The sequence below is a fragment of the Sipha flava genome, unplaced genomic scaffold, assembly GCF_003268045.1.
Source record: "Sipha flava isolate LNK unplaced genomic scaffold, YSA_version1 241_pilon_pilon, whole genome shotgun sequence".
NCBI lineage: Eukaryota > Metazoa > Arthropoda > Insecta > Hemiptera > Aphididae > Sipha > Sipha flava.
In genome coordinates, this window is record NW_020272889.1 from 533,252 (window position 1) to 544,020 (window position 10,769).

A 10,769-nucleotide genomic window follows, 5' to 3' on the forward strand; every position below is an offset into this window, starting at 1 on the left:
TAACAGAACATCTGTAATATATTAATTCTTATATTTCTATTTGCGTGTATTCGTAAATGTATGGATAAAAAATAACCAAATAAGTTACGAATTTCGAAATTTATGCAAGGACTAAATTCTAAATCACTATATTTTTAGTTACTTACTTTTTTGAGTAAGGGTAAGAATTTTTTTATTCGTTAATTATTCTGAAAAATTGTTTTTTCTCCGTTCGACTGTAAATTAAACACAGAGATAAAAAGAAATAACTTGCAGCAGTCAAGCTTTCAGATGCAGGCACGATTAATTCAAGGCGTAAAGGGATGGTCCGCCATTTTCCTGGGTATTGCTGTTGCTCCACCCCCTATGGGGTGAGTTCTACGCGAAGCGACGACACAGTTTTAAACGAGTCTCCGCCACCTTTTGATAATCGCAGTTAGTCGTATGACCTCGTTCGTCGAAAACGGACGGTTTCAAATTTTTATTTAAAAAAAAAAACAATTTCACTAGAAATCTTTCTTCTTTGTCGTTCTATAATATTTAGCTTGTCTTAATGTTCTTCTATACGAATTACATCATATGATTAACAATAACACTATTGTTATTATGAACCATAACACGATGACACCATCACCGGACATGCATAACATTTACGGTTTTCACCAGCATCATCATCATCAACAGCAGCAACAGCATCAGCAACAATCACCTGACTTGCTGAGGAGTGGCGGACATGTAGTGACCACCAAAGCCGATTCCTCGTCATCTTCTCCATCACTCTGCTATAAGTAAATAGGAATTATTAATTAGTACTCAAAAACTTTTAGAAAATAAAGAAAACAAACTGTTCTCAGAAATAAACCATGACCAAAGTAAATTATAACATTTTTATACTATAATGTAACTATTCGTTTTTATTTTATTTTTTTTTTTTTGTTAAATAAAAACATTTTTTTTATATTTTCTATTTATATTTTACAAATTTAACGAATAGGAAATTAGATTTTTTTTTAGTTACATTACACATCAATTATACTGTTATAGTTTATACTCTTAATATCCGCCGAAATGCATTGAAATTAGTTCTTAGGGAATTACCATTTTGGTAAGAAGTAATTTTTACTAACTAAATTAACACATTAAAAACTAATTATAATTTACTAATTGAAAAAACAGTTTGTTGAGTTTCGAATACCTTTAATAATCCAATGAATATTTATGACTTCATGTCTTAGGGTCTGTGATAAATAATAATACAAATATATGTTATCATATTTTTGTAATATATTATTTTAAAAACCAATTTTAATACAAAAAATGTTGTTATATATCATAAATTTATAAATACAAGTAATTAGTTATTTTATACAATAATATTACTAATGAGTATTTACTATTTGTTATTAATTGTACTTATATATATATAGCGTATATATTCAACTTTTAAAAAATGTAAGTATATATAAATATAATTATAGGTATATAGGTATATATATAGGTATAGTCAATTTTAAAAATGCTTAAAATATAATAATAATATCAATAAAATTGTATTTTTTTTTTTTTTTTTTTGTAAATTATTATGAAGTTGAAATTAATTTCCTTAATTATCCGAAATTTTTATTTAAATAATAAAATGGAAATTTGACTCTCAGTATGATATTGGATTTCTATTGAAATTTTATTAATTTTCTAGATTTTCTAATGATTTTATTTAATATATATATATATAATTTTGTATATGTTCATAAAACTATTTCTATTTTTTATTCGAAATATAATAATATTAAAATATTTAATAGATAGCGTTGTATGAGACAAAGAAAGTTTTAATCAATTGATCAATGAATTAGCTTATTTAATAATATATAACTCATTAATTTTTGAAATCATGAAAATTTGAATAATTCTTCGATTAGTAGACAGTCTGAAGTTTCAATTTTTAATAAAATATCTGTGTGATATCTACGATATCATTTTTTGAAAACTTAATCATTTATTTATTTTTTATACCTTTTCGAGCATCCATAATATAATAGTATCACTGCCGCTGACGGTTTATACGACTGTACATTATAAGAACGCGAAATAATATTTTATGGAGCAAGTAATATATTCACACATTGTGTCTCAACATAAAAAAATAACTAGTCGCTGAAGGATCGACGTTTTGTTAATTATTTTTGTATATTTTTCGTTGAATATAAAAGATTCATCACATATTGTCTTGCATACATCGAAGCGTATGATTTTTACGGTTTGTTATTAGCTGATAATTAAATCTAATCTGTGCTCCGTCAAAACGTCGAAAATACATTTCGATCGATTATCTTGTGTGTATTTATAATAATATCGTCACCGATGCTTTTGATTTCAGTAAAACTTCAACTTTCACGCAGGATTTCATGTTGGCCAACAATACAAGTCAAACACAACAGCAGCATGACGACGACAGCTGCAGCGATGGAGATGACTCGAATTTGCCCAGCTGCACATACAGAGCTGCACATCACAATTCTTCGTCACATTCTTCGTGTTTTGTAGGAACTTCGATAAGACAAGGTAAACAATTATTTCGGCGTTAAATATGTCGTTACAAATTTTATTTAGGTTTATTTTTATAACCGAAGAAACGGCGGACTTCAATCAGATCCTCATAATACAATAACATATTTTATTTTACGAAATGTTGTTTAATTATAAAATACTAATATTTAGTTATATAAATTCCATAATTAAGTCCTCCCGCCAACTAGTTATGTCACTTTACCTAGATATTCAAGTACAGCTATTTATATAAGAACCGTGTTGGCTTTTGAAATATAATTAAAACGACGATTAATAGTCCTCTATTGTTTTATAATCTATTGTCATTTTCATCATGCTTTTGTCTGTGGTACAAGAAAAAAAAAATATCAAATATCTCATTGTCAAAAATATTATATTCTAAACTTAACGTTGGTACTTGGATGATATGCAATGGACATAAGGTTATCGGCTTACAACCCGCATGATTTATTGACTCTTTATCATTAAACTTTTGCCGATTCTGATAAAACAAAAAAATAAAAAAGTGGTAAAAAATATTTTATTAGTTATTAGAAAGACTTCATTTAAAAGGGATGGTTTGGGCGAGTTTTTAAAAATTGCAATGTGTTTGGACCATTTATCATAATTCTTTTAGGCGAGTTATTTTAAAATATTGTAATGTGTTTAGGTGATTTACTATCAATCCATTTTCCCTCTCATTTTTACAGATTTGGACTGTCCGTGACTTCCGCGGACATGATTAAAAATGGAATTTAATTATTCATGTTTTCTACTACAACTTTTCGTTGAATGTTGTGAATATTTCTATTAATAGATTTACATTTTGTATTGCTTTCTGCTTGAATTTGTTGTAAGACATCTATTACTTGATATGTATTTGGGTTAGTTGAATAAAATTGAGCGTTATAGTGTGGAATGATTATGGTTATGATAATACATAAAATAATTCAGCTCCATTCGTTATTCTAGGATCATTCATAGATTTTCTTAGCCATAAATAAGAGGAAAATAGAATCATCTAAAATATATGTATCAAGTATCCTTAAATTGAGTATAATATAGCATTTTTTATTTTCAACCACATAGAAGTGTTATGTTATTTTGATTTTGACGTCAAAAAATAATAAATTAATAAATATAATATAATAATAATAATAATAATAATAATAATAATAATAAAGGATGTAATAATAAAGGAATGTAATATAATTGTATATAATTGATTAAAATGTGCTATCGCCAAAAATATTTTCAGACTCACATAGTTGTTTTAAATTTTCAGTACATGTAAACAAAATATTAATTTTTTTTTTTTCGATTGCCAAAACAAAATTATTTATTATAAGTTTTAATATAGATTTGAGTTTTTGGAATATTAGAAAAATATTTATTTTGAATTCTTTAAGTCGATTTTCTCAATAATTTAATGTTACTATGAAGTATAGCCACCTTATAAACTGGATTAGATTCGTGAATTTCTTTAGGAATAATGTTATTTGGTCTTGCATGTAAATCTGTAAATCTTCTTCGGCTTTCCTTTTGACGGCTGTTTTAGTACACTGAACAGCTAACTGTAAAACTGAACTGTAATTGATTTAAGATTATGTAAATTGTTTGTTATTTATAATACTATATATCATTGACGAACGAGTTCATTATAACATTCATAGAACATTTTCGTTTGGTACATCGAAAACGAAAATATCCGTTTTTCAAATGATTGGATTCGCTAAAAACATAATTTTCAATCGAAACACGTGTTTTATTTCGTTTTGCAGAAAACAAATTTTCAGTTTTAAGATCGATGTTTGTTTAACTAATAAATTAAATGTTATAACGATGACCCAAAACTAAAATTAAAACGAGTTTGCGTTTCTAATGTTCGAGAAAAACCGAAATTTATAAATGTAATAGTAAAGTATATATCCATAAAAAGCCATTAACATTAATTTTAAGTTGATAAAATATTATTACTTACAAAGGAGAAATTACAATTTTTTTTGTCTTGTCTGATTTATAACATACAGAAAGTCCAATAGTTAATAACAAAAATTTTATACTCACTCCTTAAACACATTATATGGAACTTGCCCAAACACATTTTTTTCTTTTTCGGAAAAAAAAGGTAATTCGCCCAAACGCATTACGCTAATTTTAAAGATATAAATGTTGCTAAAGGACCATGATTCATTATTATTTATGTATGATAAAATATTAAGTTTTTATACATATATATTTAGTCTATATAGAACGTCATTTTTCCTCCTTTCAAATGTTCCTAACTCTGTATTTTATATTGGACCAAACATGTTTTTGAGTACCTTTCTTCAGAATATTGTCAGTATGCTGTTATCACCTTTCGTTGAAAACTATGTTTCATACACATGTGTAATTCATGGTCTCAGATAGTTTGTTTGGAGTAATTAATTTGACTTTCTTGATAGTAATTTAGATTTTAGTAGCATGAGCGCAACTATAGGGTACTGAAATTTCTGAAAATAAAATTGAATGGTATTCCTCTGTAATTACTATAGATTACATATATATGAAGAAAAAAAAACAGGAGTGCTGCAATTGAACTCAGGGGTGCTAAAAATTCTATTGCGCCCCTCTAACTGCATCTATGATTAGTATCTTCCTTATACCATGGTAGCATTGGTTTCCGTTCACTATTTTTTCATTTATTTCTTGATATTATTTCTCCCTAGGTAAAACTAACTTACAATTTTTTTTTTTTTTTAACTGTAGTCTGTTAAATTAACATAATTATAACATTAAGTTTTATTTTGATAAACATCGAAGCACTGCCGTAATCACGATATTGATTATATAATTATGATAAATTTATCGGTAAAGGTAACAAAGTAAGGCCAAGTATATAATCGTAATTTTGCTACTGTATTTCAGAATAGGTCAGAGTGGTCGAAATTTTAAATAATAAACATTTAAATAAAACTCAAATAAAACTTTTTCTAGTTGTATAATTACAATTTATCACAATATAAGAAATAAAAAAATGAAATACTACTCGTAACTCTTACAAAATAAAATCCTTGATATTCGTTCAGTATGCTAAGGCAATAAGTACACTTGTACACTCTTAACCGTGAAATCTTTCCGAGACTTTTGTTGTAAAAGCGTTTAGTAAAAATTGTAAACTGGTTACCGGCCTTAACTATGCTTAATAGTGCCATAGAACTGTGAAGCACTGACTATTTAGTTTTCAGTTCGTCCTATGTATTTCATGGAAATTATTTAAACAATTGAAAGACGCATTGTTGATTTATTATTTATCGGTTAAATGCGCGTTTTGTAAAAAAAAAAAAAAAAAAATCATAAAAAAATAATTTCCTTTAAACCCGATTAAGTGCGTGTATACGTGTAAAACATTCACACGTATGACACACGTATAATTTAATTCGAGGTTAAGTGTTCGAAAACGAATTGACCGTCGAGTTTACGTATTTTATTCGAATAAAAAAATATTCGTGCGGTGTTGGCAGGCGAATTGTCATCGGCCGGGTCGATGGGTCGGCATAATATGGTCGCGGCCGACGGATACTACGTGAGCGACGGCGTCGGCGGGGCCGGCCACCACAGCGGCGGCGGCGGCGGTGGTGGTGCCGGGGCAGGCCATCATCATCACCATCACCACGGCCATCACCACCACCATCACCATAACAGCAACGGGAATGGTCACGGGCACCATCATCACCAGGCGACGGGACCGGCAGCGGTGGTGACGGCGATGGACGCACAAGGCGTGGGCGTCATGGCCGGCGGCGGAGGGTACAGGGTGCAGAGGCAAGCGGCCAACATACGGGAACGAAGACGGATGTTGAGGTCAGACCTGGCGCCGACTCGGGCAGCGGATAGGCCGACGCCGGTCAAAATGTAAGGCCCTGACGCGGCGCACACACGCGCGCGCATGCGCACTCGTCCAACGGCCGCGAGCCGAGGGTACGGTTTTTGGCGGTCGTTTTTGAATGATTTTTATTCCGAATCCGGACCGAAACGTAAACTCTGCTCCGAAACGATATCCTGGACACGCCTCTGACGCGCGCGCGCACACACACGCTTCCATTTAGTAAACGGTTAATACTCGTAAGTGAATACATAAACAGTTAATACGTATAAAGAAATAACGAAATAAATGCTTAGTTTGGAGTGTTATTATGTTGGTTACGTACTACGCTTTTCGAATTAAAAATGCATTATCAGGTGTATAGTATAAAGAATGAAAAAATCGCTTTTAAAATTAATATTGATTTAATCAAACATGTAAACAATAGAACTAAAAACTTCCTCTTCTTTTGAAAATGCTGGTATATATAAACATTACTTTAATTGTAATACGAATAGAAATTTTAAAATAAGATCTAAAGGACATATTTGTGAAATTAAATTAAAAAAAATAAAAAAAACTGCTCGTATTCAAGTTTTCCTAAACATGTTTTAGAAAATAATTTCATTTTGATATCAACACAGACTTGCGAAAATTTAACACCTAAAATAACATTTACATTAATTCAGTTTTAGAATTGTTACACGTACAAAATTTGAAACGAAGAATAATAATTTAAATAATATTCTTAGCGTATAAACCGATTCTGAAAACGTAAAGCGACCAATTTTTCTCGACGTATTCCTTTCTTTATTTTTTCATATTCAGTCGCGATCTCATTGAATTCGTGCGCAACCGTTGATGCATTTTTTATTCAAAACCGGTCGTGCATTACAAATATAATAACACTCCAGGTTAAGTATTTGTTTATTCGTTTATTTCTGCGTACCAACATGAAGTGTATTTATTGACGAATATGAACATCTCGTGAACGATTTTCTCACCCCGGTCGGTCCGTAATGCAGTACGCGAACTTCCCTCGCGACCACAGCGTAACGCAACGGGGAGGATTGGAGAAAAACGAATTCGTTCACGCGACGTCCACACCCGTACGGATCGGCAACTCATAGGCGTACCAAGCCATTTTTTTTATCCTGAAGCAGAACTGAAGCAGGTTGTAAGGTGGTCACACTCAAAGTTTTTAATATATATGTATAATACGATTCGGAAAAATCTGAAAAGTTGTAGTTAGGTTTCTAGCAAAACAAGAAATAACGTTTCTCAAAATAAGTTGATTATTTAATATTTTCGCGCCCCCCAGCTTAAGGCGCCTAAAGGCCAAAGTGACTCGTTCGCCTCGTCCTCGTCACGGGTCTGGGGCAACTCATAGGCGCGCATCGGCAGCGTCCACGCATCGGCATCGATCGATCGATTCGGACGGAACACCGAGGTGTGCTGCGTGTGTTGTTTTCGAAGAGTAAATCGCGTTTGTAGGAAAGAAAATCGAAAACGTTTTACCGCGGACATTGTTGATATACGGAAACGGGTGGTCGTATAACGAATCGTTGTTGGTGTTTAGCAGCATCAACTCGGCGTTCGACGAGCTCCGCGGACACGTGCCCACGTTCCCGTACGAGAAACGGCTGAGCAAGATCGACACGCTGCGGTTGGCCATCGCGTACATTGCGCTGTTGCGCGAAGTGCTGTCGGCCGACTGCGATCCATTGACGTACGTCCAGCGGTGTCTGAGCGGCGAACGGCAACCGGAACGCGCCGAGTGGAACACCAGCGGTCAGTAACAATAACAACATTAATCGTATCCCGCCCAGTGGCGTCGTTTCAGTGTTTTCCAGTGGTAAGAACGGTTCGGGCGTTGCGTTCCCGTTAAACTGCCCGCTCGGCGGCTCATTTCGCCGAAGTTTCGATTGTCATGGCGGCAGAGGGACTTAATGATTTGCACACAGTACCACCCGTACATAGGGCACGTCACATTTTTCTGGTTTACAACAGTGTCTGTACGAAAGACGTATTTGTATTCCGATGACGTGCACACTTAACCAAACTCTAATACACGTGTTGCCCTCCTCCCCTTTCACCAAAGGTCGGCGCTGATATCGCCACGTGTGTATCGCACGCTGCCGAACACTAGAGAGATGTTCCGGACACCCGGCAATCACTCGATAGCCGAGTACTCGATGTAATAATTAAGACCTTACCCGGTTACTCGGTGTTTTCATCGATATATTTACTAGGCTAATACTCGTTACCCGGCTACAATCAACTTTCTACTCCAAACATCTCTACCGAATACACTCATCAGCGGTTAACAATTTTTTTCCCATCACATCGTGAGTTTTCAAAAGCGTTTCCGTAAACGTTTCATCTGTTTGCTAGAAATATACTTTTATAATAAAAAAAATGTTCTTATGCTACACCATTTGAGTCACACAACTTTGCATTATAAAAATCACGTGTTCACCTGTTAAGGAAAACCAAATAAATAAAATACAAGTTTACGATGTACCACTGTAAGATGCTTCCCGATTTTTAGAAAATAATTTAGGGTGCCACGAGTCAAAAGCTGATTAGAACCTATGATCTAAAGCTTAGGATTTATTATTATTTTTTTTAATGTCTTAATAAAAGTAGTAAATGTTTTTTCGGAAAAACATCAATCGTTATAAAAAAGAAAAAATAACATACATGCAATTCGAGGTGAAAAATATTCAATTCTTTCCAAACTCCTCATATTCAATTGAGTTTTTGGTGGGTATAAATTAAAAAATTCGTGCCCTACCTTATTTTTATAGTTCCGGGTTCAGCGTCACTTATCATATACCCCCGACAGTTTTGTTTCAACTACCTATTTAAAAACTTGAAAAAGTAACAGGGAAAGGTAAAAAAACCAAATCTAGAATAGTCAAATGCGAAATGTCCTATTTTTTACACTGAACACGCATGCGTTTTGACTCAAATTTTATAAAAAAAATTTTAAATATTGAAAATATGTATGCTCTATAATAAAAAAACCCAATAAATCTATAGTTTATTTAATAATTTTTGATTTTTTATCAAACATACCGATTAAATACTGAAACACAAAATTTTTTTTTGTCGATTATAATTTATAAACATAAAATTATTATGTACTTGTGTTATAGAATAATATTTTTTACTCTGTAGATCTGACTGCTCGACTTTCATGGATCAACTGGGAGAATTTAGGAGTAAATCCCAACCGACGAGGCGTTTTGACGTCTTACTCGATTCCTGACAACGTTAACAACTGAAATCATAATTATGTCTACAGATTAATGTGATCTTACGCATTGTATATATTATTGTATAGACGATTTTTGTTATAGGATCTTATTCATTGTTAATGTGTTATAATGTTGATTTATAAATGTACAGTAAATAGTACATGCAAATGTGCAATAGGTACTCTCTGAAAAATATTAACATATCGTATTAACATTGCGTAATAAAATTAATTTTAAATTAAAATGAAATAAATATCAACTTGTTCAAGTTTTGTTCAAACACTCGGAAATGATCTACTGCGACTACATTCCGAATCGTAGAACTTGATTAAAAGTATTAGAAACCGTGGGTAAATTATAATACAAGCGCGGGTTAATAGTAATACTCTTTATACTAGAATGGTATACAAATAAATTTTGAAAGTCAATTTGCGTATATCATCGTAAGAGCACAATTTCCTTTTATGTCCAAAATTAATACTTTGTATCCTCAAAGCACCAGATCTATCTACAAAATACAATAACAACAAAAATTAATTATATTGCCCAGAAAACTGTAAAATAAGAAAAATACAAATGATTACTAAAATATTTTATAAACTTCAATGTTAATACGCATGACTATATGTTACATTTAGAGAAACAATCTCTGTAAAATGTGATGATTCAGATAACGAATCAATCATCCATACATTATAAGTCTTAGAATAAACGAAAATTGTAAATATTACCCCATCTATGATATAATAACACGATTTTTTGTTTAGAACAGATTTTATAACAAAATCTATTCTAAACAAAAATGAAGGACGGACAACGTTTATCAAAACGGAAAATAAAAAAGTGCTGATTATCAGAATAAGCGGTTTAAACAATGTTCTAAATTCAAAAGTTACTGTAAATAATTCCAAGAAATTAAACGAACTAAACATTCAATTAGTAAAAACAAACAATTTATAAATAAATATATATTTATAAATATTTATAAATAATAATAACAATTAGGATTGTGGATTTCTTATAATATTAAATAACCTTATTATTAAAATATTATAATATTACCGATTATAAAAAAGGTATGGCTCACTGCGTTCTAATAAATGATCAAAATTAGCATTTGGAATTAACCATAC

At 31.7% G+C, this 10,769-nt stretch overlaps 1 protein-coding gene across 2 annotated transcripts; it reads left to right on the forward strand.

Moving 5' to 3' along the window:
* The first annotated feature begins 397 nt into the window (after nt 1-397).
* Nucleotides 398-10,064, forward strand: LOC112684131 (MOB kinase activator-like 2). 2 transcript variants are annotated; one of them, XM_025555460.1, is made up of 5 exons: nt 398-767; nt 2,357-2,541; nt 6,033-6,423; nt 7,953-8,164; nt 9,557-10,064. In XM_025555460.1, exons 1-5 carry the CDS (start codon nt 559-561, stop codon nt 9,661-9,663), a joined length of 1,104 nt encoding a protein of 367 aa, XP_025411245.1. In that variant the 5' UTR covers nt 398-558; the 3' UTR covers nt 9,664-10,064. The 2 variants fall into 2 exon arrangements, with proteins under 2 accessions (XP_025411245.1, XP_025411246.1); XM_025555461.1 differs by having other exon boundaries at nt 7,956-8,164.
* Nucleotides 10,065-10,769: the final 705 nt, after the last annotated feature.

Excerpts from the sequence above, each read along its gene's own strand:
- LOC112684131 (XM_025555460.1), top strand. The coding sequence starts at position 559 with ATGATTAACAATAACACTATTGTTATTATGAACCATAACACGATGACA. Across the intron at positions 2,542-6,032 it reads AGGAACTTCGATAAGACAAG|GCGAATTGTCATCGGCCGGG; the intron begins GTAAACAATTAT and ends CGGTGTTGGCAG. Across the intron at positions 8,165-9,556 it reads CGCCGAGTGGAACACCAGCG|ATCTGACTGCTCGACTTTCA; the intron begins GTCAGTAACAAT and ends TTTACTCTGTAG.